Genomic DNA, 23,508 nt, shown 5'->3' on the forward strand with positions numbered 1-23,508 from the left:
TGAAGGTACCAAAAACCTCTTCTAAACTGGGAGATACTGCCTTCAGGGTGCATGCTCCACCTCTATGGACACAAGCTGAAGCTGGATGTCCTTGTTTCATAGGCTGTTTTCAAAAGATTTTTAACTGACCTCACACTAGAAGAAGGCGTATGCACCTGCTTTTTGTAATATGTTTTTAAGATTCTGCGTTTCATGTCAGTCAGTCACGCCTCGTGTCAGTCAGTCCGTCAGTCACGCCTCCATAATATATCCATATAAAAAGATCACGACACTGATCGCCACTTGCACCTCATCAAACCCTGGATAGCCATACATGGAGAAGACTGGATCATCACCCAGATCTGCAATCTGCATTTATGGAGCCGGCCATCAAAATTAAGGCCAGGCCCTAACTGGGCCCTAACTGGGCTACTAATTAGCACACATGTTATGCCCTATTACTGCAAAAACGTCAATTAAAAAAGTGCATTCCCAGACCTGTTGTTTCAGTGCCTCAGGTATAATTAGTCAACCAGCATTTTTATGTAACTTGGCTCATGGCTGAAATCTTGAAATGATATGCCTGGCCATTTTAGATGTGTGAAGCAGTATGATGCTAGGAAAATGGGTTTCCTGTTAGGTTTCCTTTGTTTAGACAATTTTAAGAACTCTCCAGTGATTCTAATGGTGTTCCACAAAGCCAAATGTCAGACAAGTGTTCATCTTACATAAACAGGACAGGACAGAGCCAGAGAGCCATAAATCTGTGAAGGCAGGGAAACTGTCCAGTGAATGAAGCAATATAGCGCTGGAGTCTTCGGGTCCGGGAGACCGGTATATAGCATATATGTCCCCGCTACTGTATCGGTAACGGAAAAGTATCGGATCGGCCCTTTTTTCTTTTTTTATTATTATATATATTATTCTCTAGTATCGGTATTCGGTATCGGTTAACACAGAAATTGGGGACATCCCTACCTATAATAATACCATGATAAAATAAAAATGTAACCATTCAAACTGCAATCCATAAACTACTTTCACTTTAGGAAAATAGTTCTCAGGTGTGAGAGAACTAACCTATAATTAACAAAAAATGCACTCACAGTTCACACAGTAAACTGAGCTGAGTTCAGCTCAGTTCACTCTTCCTTGACTAAAATGAGCCACCAGTGCCTACCGGCCACCACTATATCAGTTATCAAACATCATCAGCATTCAGCACTATATGGTTGTGGTTGTCACCGTTGTTCAGTGTGAAACGTATCCGGGGACATGGCTGCATGGGACCTCTTGTTGTGTCTCCAGACTCCTCTCGAGTCTCCTCTGCCCCCCATCGTGGCGCTTTCCGCACGGGGCGTGGGTCTGGCTCAGTGCGCTCGGCACACAGCGCAGCGCACCGGAGGCAGGCTGACTGACTGACTGAGCTACCAGACTGTCCCAGCGCCGCCCGTCCGTCTGTCTGTCTGTCTGTCTGTCTGACTGCTGACAACTGAGTGAGTGAACAACATGGGTCTCGAAAAGGAGAGATTTGACACGAGCGTAATTATGGACGAGGACGAGTTCAACAGGTCGATAGAACCGATCCTATCCAAGAAAGAAAAGGTGTACTACACCACGACGACGTCTCCCCCGGACCGGGATCCGAATGATATCAACGCGCACTTGAAGGTAACCAATAAAGCAATGACAGCATGCCGTGCGCAATTTGGCCACAATGGATGTTTAAACGTTAAACTATAGGCTGTATAATAGCCTATAGTTCCTTCCGTAACCACTAGAGTTAATGCCTAATATGGTTGTTTTACATTACAAAGTAGACTACAAACAACAAAGTGCTGGCGGGGTTAACATTTACAATCCTGTACTGTGTCGTATTTATATACCTGGAAGCTGCAGCCTGCGCGCACTCGTTCGCGTTCCACCGATCCATCATTTCCAGAGCCGAGCGACAAACCACTCAGCCCTACACAATAAATTAACCGACTACACAATTAACAAAGGTTTCTAATCTCTCTCTCTCTCTCTCTCCCTCTCTCTGTGTGTGTGTGTTATTATTTCTGCCCCACACAGGTTGGTTTTGACGACGTTATCGCGGAGCCCAGCTCGGCACACAGTTTCGACAGAGTGTGGATAGGAAGCCATGCCGTCTTTGAGCTGGTGAAATACGTCTTCTACCGACTGCTGACCACGCTCCTGGCCGTGCCAATGGCCTTCATCTTGGGACTTGTATTCGGGGTGCTCAGCTGTGTTCACATTTGGTACGACGTTTTGAACTTGCAGTTGGACGCTTCAGTCTGAACACACACATGCTACTGTTTACATACAGCCATAACTAAGCCTGCCCTGCACACTATCTGTTTGTTTCAGTGTTTGAACAGACGCCACATTTTTCCATTGCCTTCTTTATAATTATATTTATTCTGGCCTTTTTGACCCCATGACATTTCCACACTCAAAATACACCATGGTTGCTTCATGTGTTTTCATTATCATCTCAGCTTGTCTGCTGCTTTGCTTTTGCATCTAGGCTACAATGTAGCCTATATGCAACATGTCAAACTCAAATGGGCCAAAATAAAGAAATTGGTAGAAGTCAAGGGCCGGACTGTGTTTCAACACACGGGCACCGCGGTCGTCCCAGGCAAATAGCAAAAATGTAATTGCATTTAAAACTGAAAATGAATTATTATTAAGCTCAGTTTCCTGTTCTATGATCCTCACAAAGCAGGACTTGTAGTATTATGGTGGTCCGTGCAGTATACCAGAGGGCCAGTTCTAATACTAATTAAATATCATCCAAAGATAATTCATTCACGGGCCTGATTTGGCCCCCCGGGCCTTGAGTTTGACATAATATCTCCCAACTTTCAGGCAGAAATCATACAAACATGTCAAATGAACACTCACTGAAACAACATCAAAACTATATGCCCAAAGTGCCCATTGCAGCACAGTATGGAAAGTTGGGAAGAATGAGTTACACTTGAGTTACACAAATTCTAATAACACAATCCGCCTTTGTATTGGTGAGTAGCAAAAACGTAATTTTTATTTTCGCTACAGACGAGAGGCTGGTCTGCATGCATTTCATGTGAACGCAGGAAGAGAAGAGTAACATTGCTCTAATTAGAGCATTAGAGCTATGGACCAGAGCTAGTTGGACTGTAGCAGCAACTCAAGCCTATTTTGAGAGGAGAGTGGGACATTCTCGAGTTAGGAAGAGTGAGAAACTTAGGCATTTCGTAATTACGTATATGTGACCTTTATCCCTGACACTCTTAAGCGAGGTTTTGGACTCAGTCGAGTGCTGATTACTTTAAACTAACCAGGTTCATCAATAGAGTAATTGTGTTTTTGCTTGAGCAGATAACGATCGAGATGGCCATCATCTCTGATCGATATATTACTGTATGTGGAATGTTAGGGATAGAAATTTCACGTACCTTTCACAATAGCATGCCTTTCAATGGGCCTCTTATTTCATGTGATAACATTGTGCATGTATTTGTGGCAAAGTGCAATGGTGACTAAAACCTAAAACTTTTGAGTTATGATGAAAATGTTCAACTCTTTCTGGGAAAAATGCCTTTTGTTAAATTAAAGTGCCACATACCAAGTGATACCGCCCACTCCTAACTTCAGAATTTTGCTCCCATATTTAGTCATTAATGCCTTTTCTTATTGTTGGCATTCCACACACTGCCATGGTGAAAACTCTTGCAACAGTTCTATCTAGATGCTAAGTCATTGGTGACTGAAGTTGTGAACCCCTTTGGTTCACAAATGACATTGTTTTCAGACAACACAGAGAAGAGAGTGAACTCAGACAGAGCCCCTTTAGAATCAGAATTTGAGGGTATATAAACAAACAGCTGGATTTCTCTTACAGAATATCTTCCTATAATCACTACAAATGATCGTTCTTCAAGATCTTTCTAAAGACTGACTCAGATGAGACGATGCACGTTACTGATGAACCTGTGACCCTTTCTCTCCAGGATTGCAATGCCGGTGATCCAGAGCTGTATGATGGCCTTACCGTCGGTCAAGGTCGTATGGAGAAGTCTGACGGACACGTTTATAGCCCCCTGCTACCACAGCGCTGGCAAAATACTGTCCTCTGTTCACATTGAGACCACACACAACTGACACTGGCACCTCTGTCCTGCGAGAAATATATAGGAAAGATCAGCGTATAAAAAAATGAGAGGGTTGAGTGGGTGGGGGTGATGAAAGTGTAGCCCTTTCAGAAATGCTACATTTGAATATAGCTGGTGGATTCCGGTATAAAGTGGCTAAGCTGTTAAAACTGAAGATTTAAGTGGCCAAAACTGGCCATAGACAACACACAGTAGCTTTAGAAATGTGACCATGATTAAGAGTTAGTATACTTCAGAGTTACTTAAACGTAATCTTTTCCTTACGTGACCAAAATATATTCTCGCCATTCCATTATTTTATGCCTGAAAGAAGGCGGATTGAGTACAACAGGGTTTATCTTTTTTACTGTTAAGGCCGTTTGAGATGTAACATTTATTTTTGCAGCCCCTGCTTTTCATGCTGTGTTGTGTATATATTGCAAGGCATTCAGCTAGAGGTTGATTGTAATGAAAATATGTAATATGTAGCTGGTGGTGTCAGACATAATATATACTGTATATAATTTCAGGTGCCAAGATGCAGCTTATTGCACACCTTCGCCAGGTTATTTAATCACTGACTCTCTTTTGATGCTGCTCTGTTCTGTTGATCTAATTAGCTCTAGCAGTGCATTGGAAATACTTTTGGGCATTTGTTTTGTATGATGAGAACCTACATGAAGAGAGCTGAACGCAGTTTAGGGCATGAATGGTACGTGTCATGTTGTCTTAATACAGGCTAATTATTGAACCTGCGCTACCAAATATGTGAGCTCAAATGGGTTTTGGCAGATTACATTAAAATAATGTCTTGGATTTAATAATGTTGTTATCACTGCACAGAAATGTATGACCAATGTATTTTGCTATAGGTAAACGTGTGTTAACAGCAGGTGTCTTTCCCCCTAAAAGAGTGACAAGTAGATGCATGATGCTTAAGACAGCTATGTGCTTCCACTGTTATCGTCAAAGACAGGACATAAAGCAAAGATTAGCAACACACGTGTCAAGTTTCCTTTTTTATTTTGGATCAGAACATGTTTCAACACAGCTTTTTACGAGCTGTATCAATGCTAGCGAACCAATATGCTATGAAACTAAAGCAGAGAGCATTGTCTAGGACAGACTGCTGTCTTTTATTGTAACAAATGAGATGCAATTTGCCCCTCTTTGTTGAAACTTGACCAGGTACAAGCGTACAGAATTATTCCCATTTATGTCCATCTGCTGTAGCTCTGCTAGATAACGAGTGAACAGATTTGTTATCCAAACCGGAGAATGCCACTAGTTTGGCTCCCGACACAACCGAAGTCACATTAGACTTGATGTTTTCCCACCGACAAGCAGAGCCCAATGGTTCTGTCAGTCTGCTATTTGACAAGCTGCCAGCCAGTATGTCAGTCAGTGGTTGGTTATAGGAATGCTTCATTTATATTGACGAATTTATGATGACTAGTACACATTTTCTTTGATTTGGGAGGTTGTGCAATAGAACAGGTGTGCTCAAGATTAGTTTTACACACCCTCAAGTCAGATCTGCAAATGAAGCCACAGGGTTTTGTAACAAAATATATTTATCATGCTAGGAATCAATGCAAGTTTATCATTCAAAAGAATTTATATAAAGTCAGAGAATCCAATCGATTGGGATACATCACTGAGGATACGTCCCAGGTGCATCCAGGTATGTATATGTTTGAATAGCATATTATTTTCTTCCAAGTTTTATATGACCCCACACCACAAATGTATGTTCTGAAAAATCTTACAAACCAAAACCAGATAAAAAATAAAAGTGTTCTTCCGGATCAGATAAAAGGTGGAGGTGTTATTCTTCTGTATGCGTCTGTTTTGGTTCTGTCAGTGTGGGTGAGCAGAGCACAGCAGCAGGGCTGTGATGTGTAGCTATGTGCCAGAACGGACTCGTAAATCACTACATCAGCAGGGATTGTGGTTTGGGAATAATATGGAACAAGACCTGGGGGCTTACTGATGAAGCTACAGGCCTGCACAGCATTCTGTATACCTGCCGCACTTAACTCTATAGGATTCTCTTTAGTTTAGAACATCGGTTTTCAACCAGTGGTCTGGAGACCACCAGTGGTCCTTGAGGGGGTTCCAGGTTGGTCCCCAGCTAAATGACAGAGAGATGGTAACAAAATGGACCCTTATATAGACTCTTGAGAGTGTAAAATGAAACCAAATGGACCCTTACAGGTCCATTTGGCTTCATTGTACGCTCTCAAGAGTAAAATTATTGTTAAACACCGGCATTATACTTAATTTACAAGAAGTCTACACAATTTGAGAATGTAGAAGAATTGTTATTTTGATCGACATTTGCCTGTAATGCATGGAAATCTTAAACAACAATAACATGGTGGTCCGTGGCTCAAATTGCGGCAAGTTCTCCGGATACCCAAAGTAAATGATGAATCAATTCCATTTGTAAGAGCTGTCTGGCTTACTACACAGTACAACATGCTTCTTTAATGGGATGTACTTGACATAATTACAGCCCCCATGGTCATCAAACATGTTCTAAGAGCTGTCGGTCTAAAGATATTTCACCTTGGACCACACCGCTTCACTAGCCTTGTGTATAGCCATGCAGACTTATCTGCCTTTGCAGTGCAACTTTGTGATATCATTCTACCACTTCACTTCACTATACATCATGAAGGTCAAAATATGTTACTGACTGCATACTGTGATCTCAGCCAAAGATTAAATAACACTATTCAGAACCACACCCTTCAATCTCTCTCTCTCTCTCTCTCTCTCTCTCTCTCTCTCTCTGTCACACACACACACACACACGCATGCACGCACGCACACACACACACACACACACACACACACACACACACACACACACACACACACACACACACACACACACACACACAGCCTGCACCACTCTTTCTTCTCTTTATATTATTCTGAAATAGACCTCGACCTGTGCGTGCATATTGCATAAAACTACACAGCATTGTGTTATTTTGATGATCTATTCCATAACGTGGCGCCCATCAGATCAGATAGTGAATAAATAAACTGCTGATCACATCGTCTGGTTGAAATCAAAACACACTCCTCAGTCCTCCTGGCTGCAGGCTATACCAACTGCAGCTGGGTGTCAACTGTCATCTCAGCTCTTCAGTCTCAAGGTGAGTCGCCCTGGGCGTCATCTGATAAGAATGTACACAAACTAGATCAGTGGCCGCCGGCAGGTTACATGAACTTGACCTTGGCATTGAGTAAGTAATTGACGCTATATCATATTATGCCATTCCCCCTATAGCTACAAGCAGGCCAATTAGGAATAGGCGTGGTTAATATTATGTTCGAAATCACGTCAGTTTCTCTGCCACTAAACAGTTGGTGTATATAACGACGTCGTGTGTTGAATGACAAGTTAAGACAGTTTCGGGCTCCAGTGATGCCTGCATGTGCGCGCAGGTGACAGCCTACTGAGCCTAGTATGATGGCTGCAAGACGCCGCGCAACAAGAGACATGTGATGTGAGTGAGAGGAGCGCACCGACTAGTTTGAAGTTTCTCACAGCCCTGGCACTGGCATTCATTACATGCGTGTCACGTAGATAGAAAACTGGGCAGGAATTAGTACAGCGGTAAAAGTCAGAGGAGCCCCCCTTCCTTCCCAGTCCCCTACGCCTCCCACTTGACTTTCAGTAATTTTCTGTTCCTATCTTCTTGCCTGTTAAAACGCGCTCATCCTTTTACACTTTGAGGCGCGCGGGCAGCTAGCATGACAGGCGGACTTAAGGACAACGAAACAGACGAGGTATGGTTTGGTTTCTCGTGTAAAAATTGGCCGTCTATCTCGACTGACTCTTTCAGGTATGTTACAGGAGCGCGTCATGTTTGCGAGTTTTGCTGGTGTAGACCGCGGCGATTTTCCCGAGACAGTGCGAAGTCTTCCCTGCCGTAATTTGAATTCCGAACCACGACTGGACCAGGCTGGAATGCCTTTCAAAGACTGGAATTTAAACTTTGTTTTAAAACTCGATCCCGGCAGCGCTATTTGCCGATAGCTACTTTATCTTCCTTGGCACCTATTCGTGAGCTACTCCATGCACACACAGGCAGCGAGTTAATGTGCAAGACCCATTAGCACTGGTGTGTTGGATTTCATTTTCAATTCTAACCCGTTTTTCCTCTCCCCCAAAATAACCATGGATTATCTTTTGACGCTTTTCTGAACAGTTGATTGGCGACGCGTGCGCAATGGTCTGCTTCGTTTGGGTAACTCATTGTACGTTTAACGTGTAACATTGTGTAATTTCGCTTACATATAGTAGCTTTCCCGTCACCGCGTGCTTATAGCTTGTATGATGAAAATGCACGTCTGTTTGTACTAGATAGAATATGCTTGCTGAAGGTGCTGACAGGTTCGCAGGGGCCATTATAGCCTGTATTATGGGCTGTGTGTGTGCTCTTTACGCACTCATTGTTTGAACGCTTGATGATGACCCCTTGCGGTGAGATTCGGATCTCGGCAATTGAGGGGTGTGGTGCTTCACTTTTTATCCATTTAAACCCATCCCAGGCTCGGTCAGCCTGCTAACTTCAAGCGCTCCCGTCTCCCCTCCCTGTGTCGGCTACTACTGTCTCTCCTCTCTCTCTCTATCCCCTTCACACACACACACACACACACACACACACACACACACACACACACATACACACACGCGCGCGCACGCACGCACACAGTACTCCCTCACGGTCCACGCACATACACTGCCCCCGTCGATCTAGCTCCCGATCTTCAACCTCTTCTTTTCCTCTTGGATTTTCTTTTCAACAGGACTTTCCGCATTCGCCGTTCATCAGGAAACAAGGGAACATTTACAAGCCCAATAACAAAGACATGGATAACGACAGTATGAACGAGAAGACGATGGAGGATATTCACACGAAGGAAATCGACCTGGTCAACCGGGACCCCAAACGCGTAAACGACGATGTAGTAAAGGTGAGTTCATTATTAAACTCTATAAAGGCATGATGGCGCTACTTCAGTGAGTTTGTATACTTTAAGGTTACCGCTGCTGTTATTGGTTTAGCTTGGGGATAGGCAACCAGTTTGACAATAGGCAATAATCATCACATTACTTAACCCCATGTGTGTGTGTTTCCGATCGTGGTTGTAGGCTACAGTGTCATCACTTCACTTGTCGCTCACCACTCACTGGGGTCTGGGGCGCGGAGGGGGAGCTGTCAAATGTTCTCCTTTTGTGCGTCAAAGGCGCACCAGTTTTCTGTTGCGCTCTGCTCCGCGCGCACGCACGCTCGTGGTGGCGTGCATTGCATTGCATTGTATTTCCACTAGATTTTTTCCCACCAAGTTACATTCCGGTGATGGATTAGGGTGTTAAAACATATATAGGCTACTGTAGTGAGTGACAGACTGTCAGATAGATTACGCATGGCCATGGGCTTATTTTAAAAGACCCGCAAAACATATTGTCTGCGGCTGCGCTTTTTGTTGTAAGCCAAATGTGTCCATTATAACATCATCTTCCCAGTGGCTCGCAGAGGAAACGTTACATTACGAATTTCCTGTTGTCGGAACAGACGCACAGACCTTGTCTCACACTGCAACCCCCCGTTCCGTTCTGTCTCTTCTGAGTGCTCGGGACTCACTCGGGAGAGCGAAATTCTTTCCGTAAGAGTCTAGTGTAACCGCATAAACAGACGTGTTTATTTAAACAAGCTAGGCGTACGTTGAGAGGGGCCTTGTGATAGCGCGCTGAAAACCACCTGACGTGGGGTGTGTGTGCTGTGTGTGTGTGTGTGTGTGTGTGTGTGTGTGTGTGTGTGTGTGTGTGTGTGTGTACTGTAGGCTACTGTATATAGTGGGAACCGCAGCAGACGCAGCTGTCCCAAGCGATCTATCGTTGAGGGCCAACTGAGCTCAACCAACCCTGGGTTTTTTCATCTGGGGTTTGGGGTCAGCATGGATCGCTGCACGGCAGTCGGCACAGGGGGAGGCAACCCTTTGAAACGGCTGAACTTTTCGTTGAAACACAGGGAAACACCCAAAAGGGTTGGTGCGTAAGGGATATCCCTTACTACCCCCTCCCTCCTTCCTTCCCTCCCTCATTCCCTATAGGCTCCTTTCTCACCGCCACACTCTCCTCCCTGTCATGCTTATGATGTTGCTGATATATGTAGGCGTTTGTCGGTGTACATTGCGGTCATCTTTCAAACTGAGCATTTAAGTTCATGGAAAGATAATCTTATCTTTTGGCTGACTGGATCCCATACTGGGGGATACTAGGATTATGAAATGACTGCCACATGGGTTTCCCCTCGTTTCATGATACACTTATCTCTCTCTCTCTCTCTCTCTCTCTCTCTCTCTCTCTCTCTCTCTCTCTCTCTCTCTCTCTCTCTCTCTCTCTCCCCCTCCTCATCTGGTCATTGTGACGGTGAGTCAGAATCTCCCTGGCCTACAGCAGTCAGTCCCAGAATAGCACGAAGCCTTATGATTGGCAGCAGCCGCCCCTCTTAATCAACTTTAGCAGCCCCCCCCCCCCCCCCCCACTGGTGGAATCATGCAAGATCACATGCCTTCCTTCCTCCTACTGTACAACATGGTGTCCCAGCATGCATCATGTGCCCGGAGAGCTGCCTGTATACAGTATGTATTTCAGCCAACAACCACTAACCCTTTGAAACCCCAGCCTGGCTGGCTGGGGGAAACGCTCGCCAAAATGTCGATCTACAAGTTCACATGGCTACATGTCGATGGAAAAAAGCAAAAGCTTTTGGAGCATATGAGAGGGTTCCCATCTCTTTTGCTATGTCACCTTTTGAACCCAGCACCTCCACGAGGTGCTGGGTAGTAAAAAGTACGTATTTTACTATCGTTTCTGAAAAAGCAACCCACTCCAAGTACAGTTGTAACTCAGGCCTGTTTTATTAAGAATAGAGGGGTTTAAGTGGTGGGTTGTAGGGTTTTGATTGTAGTGTGTGTGTGTGTGTGTGTGTGTGTGTGTGTGTGTGTGTGTGTGTGTGTGTGTGTGTGTGTGTGGGCGGGGGGGTTATCGTGCACTTCCTGTTACGTAGACGAGAGGGGAATCCCTTCCAATGAGCAGTTTGTAATCTGCCACAACACGCACACACACACGCACACACACACACACACGCACATGCACACGCACACACACGCGCACACACACGCACATACACACACACACACACACACACACACACACACACACACACACACACACACACACACAGTCACACACACACACACACACACACACACACACACACACACACACACACACACACACACACTCCCTCAATTAAACAGGCCTGCATATAGCCCTTCTCCCGTAAGCCAGCAGCTGGCCTCAATCATCTGGCCACATCAAAGTGGCTGCAGCGCTGACATCCACGCTGAGTTTAGCCCTGAGTGGGAATAGAATATTTTCCCTCTGGAGAGAAAGCGTACTGTGTCTTTATATAGCTGCAGTCTAGTCCCGCATGCACTCCCTGGGCCGGTCTGAGGTCTGAGGATGCTGCACGGAACTCCGGAGGGCAGCTAACGTAACAGAGGCACGCCCACACACGCACGCGTACGTGCATGCATACAGTACATGCATGTGTGTGCCGTGTGTGTGTGTGTGTGCACTTTGGGTCATTTTGGACATGTGATCGTGACAGCCTTTGAAAGAGAGTGTAACGCCCAAGATTCGAACGCAGGTCTCCCAAATGGAAAGAAAGCAAACTTCTTATTGCCAGGGGAGATACAGAATTAGACTTTTGGGTCATCAAGCAGAGGCTCTGAGACACTCTTATACATAAGGAGCAGAGACTGGAGCAGCACGGACATTTAGAGCCTTTTATTAGGTGCTAAGTATACAAAGTATACAAAACGTTTCGACCTTGCGGTCTTCATCACTTCATGACTCTGATGAAGACCGCAAGGTCGAAACGTTAGTCGGTTTTTGTATACTTAGCACCCAATAAAAGGCTCTAAATGTCCGTGCTGCTCCAGTCTCTTCTCCTTATGCAACTCATGTCCTTGTAAAGTTGTACCTGTGAAGCACCGGATCAGCCGTTTCAGGCTTGACTCCCTTTGACACTCTTATATACCTTTCTTTAAAAAAAAAAGGTCCTTAGAAAGGACTATGAACTTCATCTCTGCTATTGATTCTATCGTAACACCTTAAAAGTCCAAAGAATACATGAAAAAATGAGAATTATTATGTCATACCGGTTTTAAACTAAAACTGTGATATATTTCTATCCATGTCTCGTCTCCTGTACCCTTTGACCCCAGTGCTCTCTCTATGCTGTCACACTGCTGACACTGCTCTGGGAATGTGGCACATCGCTCTGTTTACTTATAATAATACTGTTGCCATGGCAGCTGACCCTGAGACTCCATTGTTTCATGTCGAGGCTGTATAATTGTAATGGGACCTCAGAAGTAGAGACAGTGAATCATACCCACAGCAGGGCAGCAAAAACAGCAAACCCAGGAACGTAAATGTGTAGCAGCCGGCACGATTATGACTAGTGCATGATGATACAGTATACAGTAACAGCCTTTCCATAAATCATATTCCCATAACCTGCAGGGAAGTCGAGGGAAGGGAACCCTACAATTGTGCAAACGTAGATCACCAACATTACAAGTAACCAATAGTGGCAGATGTAATAAAGCCTGAGTTATACACTTTGTTGGAGCTTCACACATAGTGAGCTTGTAGATCTGCTGTTTGTGGTCCAAGGTGTGGTGGGGGGGGGGGGGGGGGGGGGGCAGCACACAATGACCAAGTAATAGATCAGGGTTTCTCAAAGTGAGGATGCCCACTTTGAGAAACTAATCTATTACTTAATGTAATAGACCCGAGACGCAAGTCCAGGGGTGCCTCGGAATGCTTTGATAATATTTAGAATTTTATCAATATCATTTCAGTTTAACCAACTCCATACTTGGTAAAAAAGACCTGAGTTTCACTGTACTTTGTCTATTTTTGGTGAATGCTCCCCCAGAATAGGGATGCTGGGGTTCAAATGATTTTATCGTCAAGTAGGCCTATAGAGTTGTCACTTTGTCCAAATGGAAACAGATCAAGCTCAAGTTTTCCTCATGACATACCTTACTACGTATCTTAGGGGGGAAGAGTTACGAATTTGCCTACAGCAATATGACATAAATGTAAGGTTCTAAATAATATACAGTGTGATTCAGGGGTGACATGGATGAAAAAGTTATTTAACCATTCTGGGCGGGAACCCCTTTTGGTGTTTTAAGCATTGTGTTATAGCTATTGAAAAATAGCTGCTATTTTTGAAAAATCGTGAAAATGTGGCACAAACCTTTGAAAATACTGTATATTCTTTCACAGCGAACATCTTTAACTCAAATCTTTTCTTCTGTGGAGTCCCTGCATGGAACAACATATTTTCAGATGGGGGTCGGCGGCCAATTACATATAATATATTTGGGGGTCCTTGACATGAAAATGTTGGAGAACCACTGACTGTTTTTCAGAAAACTGTCAGGATTTAGAAGGCATTTGTAGAATCGTCCTCAGGTCTAAAAGGGTTAGGGGGAAAGAGTTACGAATTTGCCTACAGTAATATGACATGAATAAATGTAAGGTTCTAAACAACATACAATGTGATTAAGGGGTGACATGGATGAAAAGGTTATTCAAAGGGATGCCGTTTGGGAACGACTCATACATAGATCACATTCACAAGTGAAACACACAAAAAAAGAAAGAAAGAGGAGCTGTTGATCGTAGGCAGAGAAAGGCGTGGTAAAAAGAAAAACAAGGAACAAGTCAAGTACACACATGATTAATTACCGAGAACATTTTTCACAAATCTATCACAAAGGCATGCAACTGGAGGCAACCTTGAATGAGACGGTTCACTACTACAGAACTCTACAGTGAGCCAAAGAGCCCGCAATCTCCCTTCAAATCCCAACATCTCCATCATCTTATTTTGTGGTGGCGTGTTTGTGCCAGTCTGCAGAAGGCTCTCATTTAGTCCCAATCAGGAGTTATGGAAACTGACGTAGAACCGGTCCTGCATGCTTCAGAATTTGTAGCCGTGGAAAAATAAATGGACGGCGCATGGGTTTTGTGGCTGCAGTGAGATTTATATTATAAGGCTCCAGTGAGTCAGGCTGTTGGCACTGCATGCGAGTGAGGCTTTCTCCTGCCATGTGCATTTGGGAGTTTTTTAAGAATGAAACCATAAAGCTGCCGTTTGTTGGGATTTATAGGGAGCCAAAATGTGATATTCAACATCTGAACTCCTTTTAAATAAATGATGCACATTTTCATGATCCCTTCCAAAAGAGTTTGGGTATAACTTATAAAAAGATGAATCATGTACATAAATATAAACAATCTAATAAAATATATAAAAATTATAATAGCGAGAAGAGACCAGGGCGTGAACATCTGATGCAGGGCGGTCCTGTTGTATCAAACGGGCGCTATATACGCGGTCAAGTAACAAATGCGTTGCTGACAGAGAACAATAACTGAGGCAGAACGTGTTTGAAATGTGGAGAGAGAGCAGACAGAGAAACAGAGAGAGGGAGTTCAGAGAAAGGGAGCCAGAGAGATGGAAAGGAGGCAGAGAAAGAGAGAGGCCTGTAGCCTATGTGTGTGTGTGTATGTGCATTGTGCACGTGGTGTACACGCTGTGTATACACTGGGCACTAGTAGTGATGACACTGAGGACAGTCCATTTAGAGGCTGACAGCCTGAGAGCTCTGTTTACACAGAGGAGAATTAAAATGTCACGCTCATCTCTGCACGATGCTGGCTACTGATGGGCCTCTCTCTGTGTGTTTGTGTGTATGTGTAGTTGTGCGTGTGTGTGTGCGTGCGTGCGTGCGTGTGTGTGCTTGTTCACGGGACCATGCAATGGCTAAGTGAGTTCAAGAGTAATACAGGTGGTGCTGATGATAATGGTTGGGTTAAAGAGCACCATCTCCTCATGCATTGTTTCTGTACTGTAACCACTCTCTCTCAGAGCCATCTGGGGTGCATACTTAGTTTAGACTAGTCATTGGTTAGGTTTAGGTGTGCTGCCCCGTGGGAGGTTAGGTTTAGGGTGAGGGTTTGAGATACGTAGGTTGTAGTTGTAGGACTAATGACTGGTCTAACCAATGACTAGTCTAAACCAAAGACTGTCTAAACTAAGTACTATCTATCTATCTATCTATCTATCTATCTATCTATCTATCTATCTATCTATCTATCTATCTATCTATCTATCTATCTATCTATCTATCTATCTATCTATCTATCTATCTATCTATCTATCTATCTATCTATCGGTGAGGAATGTGGCGTGACAGAGTGGAGAAGGATGTCTTTTCCAGGGAGTGAAAGCAGAGCAGCTTCCATAGAGATGTGTACTGTGTGGAGTAACCAGTGTTTGGGGTGGGGCAGCAGACTGGGGTTCACACAGTACCAGTCTCTGTGAGCAGGGGAGCCATAAATCTCTCAGGAATCTCCCCCTGATCTCTGTCAACAAGCTGATTACCATGGAGTGAAGAAACTGAATCCCAGGGATTTAATGAACTCCACTCTCTCTCTCCATTATGAAGCCCACGCAGGGCTTATTGTTTTTGTTTGACGTAACCCTGCATTCAATCAATATTGGCATCTTGAGCAATCGCCGTGTCTGTGTCGTGAGTGCAACAAGCTGGCATGCAGCTGTGATGTTTGTCATTGGATTTCACTGCCCACTGAGCCGGCTCAAATTGGATTTGCTAATACATTGTTTTGCTTTCACCTGCTCATGTGCCAGAGGTGTGTGGGACTCATGCCCCATTTAGGACAATATCAAAATACTTACAGAATGCTGAGACAATAACGGTATAATACGTCCATGTAGTGTACAGTATTTGGTACGTATGACGAATAAGTGACACTATCTGAAGAGATGACTGCTTTTAGAGCAGATCTATCTGTGATCTACATCACTGCTGCCACTGTGATGTAGTAACGTGTCATTTGTTGCTTTTCACAGCAATGTTGACTTTCATTCTGCTGAAAAACTGATTTTTAGAACATGTGACAACAAGTGTATGTTTATTAGACAATATAAAAATGCAAACAGCACAAGGTACAGTCAAGCATTTGGTCAAAAAAGGATTACAACGAAGACCTTGCCGTCTTGTTTACATTCGGGTCCTATATGCACTCACACACAATCATGACATGAGCAATAATTTAAAACAACAAAAATGTAAACATCTCAAAAGCCTCGAATCTGTGTACACTCTATACCCCTGAGCCACTGCCGCCCCAATTGATATAGATGTTACATCTCAAGGGGCTATCCTCTAAAGGAAATACAATTTCAATATAATTAAGAGACTATTATATCATGCCTCATAACCCACTGTCATCTCAACATCTTGTATCTGTCTCTCTCTCCTCTGCCCAGGTGGACTTCGAGGACATAATCGCCGAGCCGGCGGGGACCTACAGCTTCGACGGCGTGTGGAAGGCCAGCTTCACCACGTTCACCGTCACCAAGTACTGGTGCTACCGGCTGCTGACGGCGCTGGTGGGCATCCCCCTGGCGCTCATCTGGGGCATCTTCTTCGCCATCCTGTCCTTCCTGCACATCTGGGCCGTGGTGCCGTGCATCAAGAGCTACCTGATCGAGATCCACTGCGTCAGCCGCGTCTACTCCATCTGCGTGCACACCTTCTGCGACCCGCTGTTCGAGGCCATGGGCAAGTGCTTCGGCGGCATCCGCATCGCCACCACCAAGGGGGTGTAAGCCAGCCCCTCTCTCTCCGCCCGGGAAGAATGGATGGAGGTGGTGGTTGTTGGTGGTCCCAGGAAAGAGGGCATGGGGGGGGTGTGGAGGAGGAGAAACAAGGGATTGTTGGGGGGTGGGTGGGAGGGTTTGGGGGGTGGGGCGGCCGCAAAGTAACACTGACATTGAGGGAAAAGTCAGAAGGAAAATAGTCGGGGTGGGTGATACCGTATGGTGTTGCCTCTCGGAAACAGAAGGTTGGATATTTTCTGTGCTGGAGCGGAGGAGGGCTTAAGGTGAGGCTTTTAAGTGTGGGGGCGTGGCTACAGAGGTCACAAAGGTCACACCTAAGGCCCACCTCCTTGTACCTGTCTCCTCCGAAAGGGTTTTTCCTCTCCAGTGCTGGTGCAAACCAGCGAGGTTCACAGGAGGGTCAAAGGTCATTCCTTGGTGTATTTGCTGTTGATTTGTTTGTTTCCTGTAGTTATTTTAAATTTGTTTGTTGTGTTGCCAAGCTAAGCAAGCTCCCTTTCAATTCGTTTTCTGCCAGCTGGAATGTCTTTTGCTCTCATGATGTAAATTCTTTCTGATGGAAGCTTATCAAATCTATTGATTGACTGACAATAGCGCTGTCTAGTCTGGAGATTTCTCTCTGTGTGTGTGTGTGTGTGTGTGTGTGTGTGTGTGTGTGTGTGTGTGTGTGTGTTTGTGTGTGTGTGTGTATGTGTGTGTGTGTGTGTGTGTGTGCGTGCGTGTGTGCATGCGTGCGTGCATGTCGTGTCTGCCTTTGGGTGAGGCGGGAAAGGGCATCGGAAAGAGGAGTAACGCGAGTGTCCCCAATACTGGAGAGAGCGAGAGATCTGCCAAATCCCACCTGACACAGCGAAAAAATGAAAATCCCCTGAGCCAAACCTCTCCACAATGCCCCTTGCCTCTGGTGCCCGGTGCCCCGCCCCCCGTAGCCCCCCCCCCCCCCCCCCCCCATCCATGATGACCCTCTCCCCCAGCCAGCCTCCCAGTCTGACACACTGAACCTGCCCTTGTTTCTGCATGCAACCCCTTGTCAATCGAGCCAACTTGCTGTCAAATAAGGCCCGCTACACATACGTTATAGGACAGGGCGACAGCGACAGTAACACAGGACTTATCTTAATGTCCTCAGTCCACTCTCGTGTTTTTTGTAATTCACTTTTTTTTCTCTCTTCCTGCATCAACTTCCGCTCCATCTCTGCTTAGAACAAAATACAAACAAAGAGACTAAACCTGGTTTATACTTCGTTGTGTCGACAGTGTCGTGCGCCAAAATAGACGATCTATAAAGCACATACCACGTTACAGCGCGACCCTGTCGTGATATGACAAGTATACATACATTAGACAATGTTTTCCACAGCCCTCCTGGTAAATTGTGTATGTGTGACGGAGAATGTTAGCCTTTTCAATTTTAATGAATTGTCACTTGAACTGTGTAATTTTCTTTTTGTATAACTGCACCACAGATTTCTTAAACCATTTTTTAGCGTACACCTTCTTCTTAAGTGAAGCTCAAGGCTTTTTAAAATGCACATTGCTGTAGTTGTAGCTACTAGCTTTTTTCCCCCTTTATTTTATATCTTTGCCAATTTATGTACTGTATGTACAGTATGTATGCACAAAACAAGCTACGTTGATGATGATATATGGTCATTATGTCTTAGCACCCTCCCAATGATCCATTTTTAGGTTCTGTCTTATAGTTTGGTCTACTGTCCTATCCTGTTGCTTATCTGTAGACACAATGTTGTCATGGACTGTTATCAAACTAGGGCGTTCCTTCCAAACCCTGTAAAGATGGGTGAGCAGAAGAAGGCTATATGTATATGTTTATTTTTATTGACATGAAGCTCACTTTGACTCAGTCACCTTTTGTCTATCTGCTGTCTACTTGAGGATGGTAATTTTATAGCACCTATCTCTTGAATGAGGTTTTTTTTTTTTTTTTAGCTCTAAAAGGTCATATTTTTATATGAGATGTTTTTTTTCTCCCTCCCCTGCTTTTACTGTACAATCTCATATCACGCTGTGCACATTAAACAATTAATATAATCCATTCTGTCTCTGTTTTAGATCTTTTAATTATTTGTTTATATAGGAAAATGAAGGTGTCATAGCAACAATGCAGTAAAAGGATATAATGTATTTGTTTTTTACGTCCCGATACCCCGTCCCGAGCAGGCTTCAGACGTGCCTCCTCAGGAGACTTGGCTCAGATCTGAACCCATTTTATTTGGCGTTGGGAACCAGTCTGAACCAGACCGGCCGCATGCTGACATCGTCCCCATGCAGGGTTCGAACGCACAACCTTCTGCATGATAAAGCATATGCTCCACCTCCAACCACTACACTAATAAAGCATTATAATTGTTAGTTTCTTGGGTCAATGATGTTTGTACAGCCCAGGCCGTAGCGTAACGGTCTGGGCACCGGACTGGTGATCCAGTCGCGGTGTGCCGCGGGTTCGACTCCCGAACCCGACACGGCCTTTACCGCATGTCATCCCCCCATCTCTCTCCCGTTTCCTGTCGGCCTACTATCTGTCCCTTAAAAAATCAATAAAAGGCGTAAGCCGCAAAAAAAATATCTTAAAAAAAAAAAAAAAATGATGTTTGTACAGAGGCGGACTATAGGAACAGAAACCAGAAAAAATTGACATAAAAACTATGAGCATGCACACATCATAGTGATAGTTGGTTAATTAATGTAAACTTAGTGATTAGTGAACAGTGATTATATAGCCTGCACACAGTACATACAACAACTGTCACTTTATACATTATATTGATGTTAATGGGCTTTAATTGAATGATGTCTGTCTGTCTGTCTGTCTGTCTGTCTGTCTGTCTGTCTGTCTGTCTGTCTGCTACAGTATGTGGAAGGGACAGACAGTGATCTGTATAAACCTCACCAATGAGACCAAAATTATCACGAACTATTTTGGCGTAAAAGAGATTGCCTGAAAACATCACCTTTTACGTGCATGAATCATCACGTTCGACATCTTGGCATTTCAGTGTGGAGCCGGGGCTATATTATTTTCTCTAGTCTATCATTTGGTAGACAATAATTTAAACAAGGCAGGTGGGCCGCTATTAAGCTGAGCCTGTGCTGAACATGATGATCAACTTGATCCTTTGACCCAAAACATTTTATCATCTCTTCAGGGCAGCCTATGGCTCATATACAGACCGCGGCCGTCTTACCATAATAAGTTAATGACAAGGTGTTACTTCCCATTGGCAGCCCATTCATCCAAACAGAAACATCTGATTGTAATAAACAACGTCAAACCAACATTGCAGCTGTACGGAAAGCTTGAATTATTCTCTTTCTATCCTCAAAGTGTTTGTTTCATAAAAATCCACTGTAGACGTTATGAGCTACTTTCTGTCCTTGCAGGTGATTATTTTTCTAAGTTTGCAGTTGCAGTTTGGAAGTGCTCATTAGATATCACTCAACTGTCCTACCACCTGTTTGCACATAATGCAGGAGGCAGCAGGAAAACGACTGCTTCCAAACTCTGATGGCAAGATGGCCTGGCCGCAGTCTGCAAATGGTCAATAATGATCGCTCCCATAAGGCATGAAAATGTGCCCATCATCTGTTGACCTTGACCATTATCCGTTTCAAACCAGTTTCATGTCCTACCGGGATTTAAACGTAATAGCTAATTCGTCTCGATTATAATACAATGTAGGCCTATGTTTTATCAAGGGTTGGTCATCCAAACAGATACTGTACCAGCCAAAGGGAGACAGGCGGTACAACATGGTCACAAGTGAGATTACAACTGCCTTTTTTGATCCATAATTAAACCACATAGGCACTCATACTGCAAAACAAATACATTACTTGGATATAAGATATAATAACTTAAATGTTTTAAGTTATTTCCACTATTTGCGATCAAATGGTTTCAGATGATTTGCAATCAAAAACTGTGGCAGATATTAGTACATAACTACGGTACATTATGTTATACTTTAGCTATTGAAAAATAGCAGATCTACAAGCTCATAGCGCAGCACCGAGTGCCGCGCTATGAGCTTGCAGGTCTGCTATTTTTGAAAAATCTTGAAAATGTGCCTCAAATCTTTGAATATGTATTATTTCAGCGCAAACGACGTTTTTAACGCAAATACTTGCTTCTGGGGGGTGCCTGGAACAATAATATTTTCAGATGGGGGTCGGTGGCGAAATACAGATAATTCTGGGGGTCCTTGACATGAAATATTGAGCACCACTGACATAGAAACATAGGTATTTCAGGAAAATGGAGAGGGAAGTTTGGAGCACTCTGGTGGAGCTGTTGCCCCCGCGACCCGACTACGGATAAGCGATTGAAGATGGATGGATGGATGCCATGATTTAGAAGATTCTTTTTAAATTTCTATGTCAGTCCTAAATGGGTTAATGTTATATAAGCACTAGTGTGTGCTATTTTCACCCACCTGCCTTGAACAAAACAAGCAGTAGTTTAACACAATTTCCAGCAGCAGTAGCCTACCCTCAATATGTTTTACAAAATCCTGTGTCTGGGATGTAATTAATGTAATATAAATTCTGAAGTTCTCCACATAGGCCTATACTGGATTCTATTTTTGCCAGGCTTGGTACTACGTTTCCAGGGTAACAAGAAACAAATACAACTCTTGGGTAACACACCGGAGGCATTGTTGCTTTACACCAAAAAAAATCAAAGGTATGCAGCCCATGACAAGCACTAAAGCAGCATCATTGACTCAAAACTGTATCATTAACCAGTTTGAACACGTTATAGGCCAAGTTCTCTCAGTCCAGCTATTGTTTATTGTTCTATTTCAGCAGATGCCCTGGAATTAAGTAGGATGTCCCATTCATGATGACACCAGGTTCTAATGCAGTTATAAGGGACAGAATGGAATAAATACTACAGTAGCATACAGTAGCTGTCTAAATGCACTGCAGTATATAGACATAGATTAGAGCTTAGATGACTACCATTCTCTTTCTTTCAAAAAGATTGTTGAAGTCCTGGTTCAAGTTTTTCCACTGCATTGGTAAGTCAGTGCACCATGCCTGCCTGTGGGTACTCGTGGTGAGAAGAAAAGAAGACTTCTAAACAATCACGTGGTTGGTGGCTATGGATCCACTAGAGCAAGCTTGTGGCGAAAACTGTAGCAGACCCTCGATCTACAATAGCCACGTGTGTATACACTGTCTGTCCAGGCAACGTCAAACTTACACAGGCTTCCATTGACCACGAGGAGGGGTTGGAACTGCATTCAAGCGCAACGCACCATAAACATAGCCCGCCTGCCCAACACATGCTCCATTGACCACAACAGAAAATTACTGAGTAGCAGCTCTCTCTCTCTCTCTCTCTCTCTCTCTCTGCAGTGAACAAGACACACAGCATGGAAGGCCATGCAGGTCAAGTAAACCCACTCATGGAGCTCCAGCGGGGAAATTTCCAGCACTTCACATGGTGGGAAGCCAATCGGACATAACAGGAAGATGAGAGAATACAGAGAGAGTAGTGTTGATGCCCTGCAGACTGTGGCACTGACTGGACAGTGACACCTGTGAGGTAATGGTAAAGAGTGTGTGCAACAGGCGTTATGAAGATGTGTTTGACGAGGACGCATCTTGGGTAACCAGGTAAAGACATCTTTCTATGGGGTCAACCCTACAACCCACTAACCCAGGCAACCTTGTGGGGTCAGTGTTAGGTCCCTAGTGCCTAGGGTTACACTGCCTGTATGGTGTATTTTCTGGTACTGTGCTGTGTGACTGTTCCCTATGTTGTGTTATTTGCTATGCATAATTATGAATGAATGAATGAATGAATGATTATTTTTTTTCGTGTCCAGACAAATTGACCCATTCCACATGGGATTTTCAGACACAGCAATTCAAAAACAGCAAAACAAAACAAAAACAAAAACAAAACAATAACATTCAATAACAACAGCCATATGTCCATAATACAATTTAGTTATACTGTACGTCACCCTTCGCCTCCTATCCCATACCCTATAAAGATACTCTGAGAAGGCAAAAACATGGTGAAAAAGAAACTCAACCACTGCCTCACTCTCGCACTCCACCAAGTTCAGATCAGGAGTGTGGACTTTTTCAAGTATAAGTAGGCCTACTTCACTTAGTTTGGGGTTATGTGGTTGTGTATTTGCTTTGTTCCTAATTTTTTGTATTCTCTGTTGTCCAATGGGATTGGGGAGCAGAGCTGCTAATCATGATCAGCTCGCACCTGGGCCTGGGTGTCGATGCCCTACAAGTGCTGTGCAGGGGAGGGGTGTTCTTCTTATGCTTTGAGTAATGGTCATTGAGTTTTCATGCAACACATGTAACACTGTAACACATCTTTAGTATGTTTAGGTTACTTTTATACAATTGATTATTTATGGAAGTATTTATTTATAAGTAGTTATTGAGAAGTCCTGTCTTCTAGGAATCCTGATCATCAACAAATTCATCTACATTTTGTTCATAGGACATATACTTAACCCCCCGTAGATTGTGTGCTATGCAGATTTTAAATAATCACTGCACTTTCT

General features: G+C 43.9%; 2 protein-coding genes across 3 annotated transcripts; both read left to right on the forward strand.

The window, feature by feature from the left end:
• Positions 1–1,343: 1,343 nt before the first annotated feature.
• cav2 (caveolin 2) lies at positions 1,344–5,782 on the forward strand. Its single transcript, XM_083762591.1, has 3 exons — positions 1,344–1,650; positions 2,053–2,240; positions 3,981–5,782. Exons 1-3 carry the CDS (start codon positions 1,489–1,491, stop codon positions 4,129–4,131), a joined length of 501 nt encoding a protein of 166 aa, XP_083618717.1. The 5' UTR covers positions 1,344–1,488; the 3' UTR covers positions 4,132–5,782.
• A 1,875-nt stretch (positions 5,783–7,657) lies between these two features.
• cav1 (caveolin 1) lies at positions 7,658–17,025 on the forward strand. 2 transcript variants are annotated; one of them, XM_083763054.1, is made up of 3 exons: positions 7,658–7,928; positions 8,952–9,119; positions 16,595–17,025. In XM_083763054.1, exons 1-3 carry the CDS (start codon positions 7,893–7,895, stop codon positions 16,934–16,936), a joined length of 546 nt encoding a protein of 181 aa, XP_083619180.1. In that variant the 5' UTR covers positions 7,658–7,892; the 3' UTR covers positions 16,937–17,025. The 2 variants fall into 2 exon arrangements, with proteins under 2 accessions (XP_083619180.1, XP_083619181.1); XM_083763055.1 differs by lacking the exon at positions 7,658–7,928 and adding an exon at positions 8,305–8,399.
• The last annotated feature ends 6,483 nt before the right edge of the window (positions 17,026–23,508 follow it).

Source organism: Protomyctophum parallelum (assembly GCF_964188405.1).
Source record: "Protomyctophum parallelum genome assembly, chromosome: 4".
Classification (NCBI taxonomy): domain Eukaryota; kingdom Metazoa; phylum Chordata; class Actinopteri; order Myctophiformes; family Myctophidae; genus Protomyctophum; species Protomyctophum parallelum.

What these genes read in the sequence shown, in the direction of transcription:
- cav2 (XM_083762591.1), top strand. Translation starts at nt 1,489, where the DNA reads ATGGGTCTCGAAAAGGAGAGATTTGACACGAGCGTAATTATGGACGAG. An exon ending in ATATCAACGCGCACTTGAAG is followed by an intron (nt 1,651 to 2,052) that starts GTAACCAATAAA and finishes TGCCCCACACAG; the next exon opens with GTTGGTTTTGACGACGTTAT. An exon ending in CTCAGCTGTGTTCACATTTG is followed by an intron (nt 2,241 to 3,980) that starts GTACGACGTTTT and finishes CTTTCTCTCCAG; the next exon opens with GATTGCAATGCCGGTGATCC.
- cav1 (XM_083763054.1), top strand. Translation starts at nt 7,893, where the DNA reads ATGACAGGCGGACTTAAGGACAACGAAACAGACGAG. An exon ending in AGGACAACGAAACAGACGAG is followed by an intron (nt 7,929 to 8,951) that starts GTATGGTTTGGT and finishes TCTTTTCAACAG; the next exon opens with GACTTTCCGCATTCGCCGTT. An exon ending in TAAACGACGATGTAGTAAAG is followed by an intron (nt 9,120 to 16,594) that starts GTGAGTTCATTA and finishes TCCTCTGCCCAG; the next exon opens with GTGGACTTCGAGGACATAAT.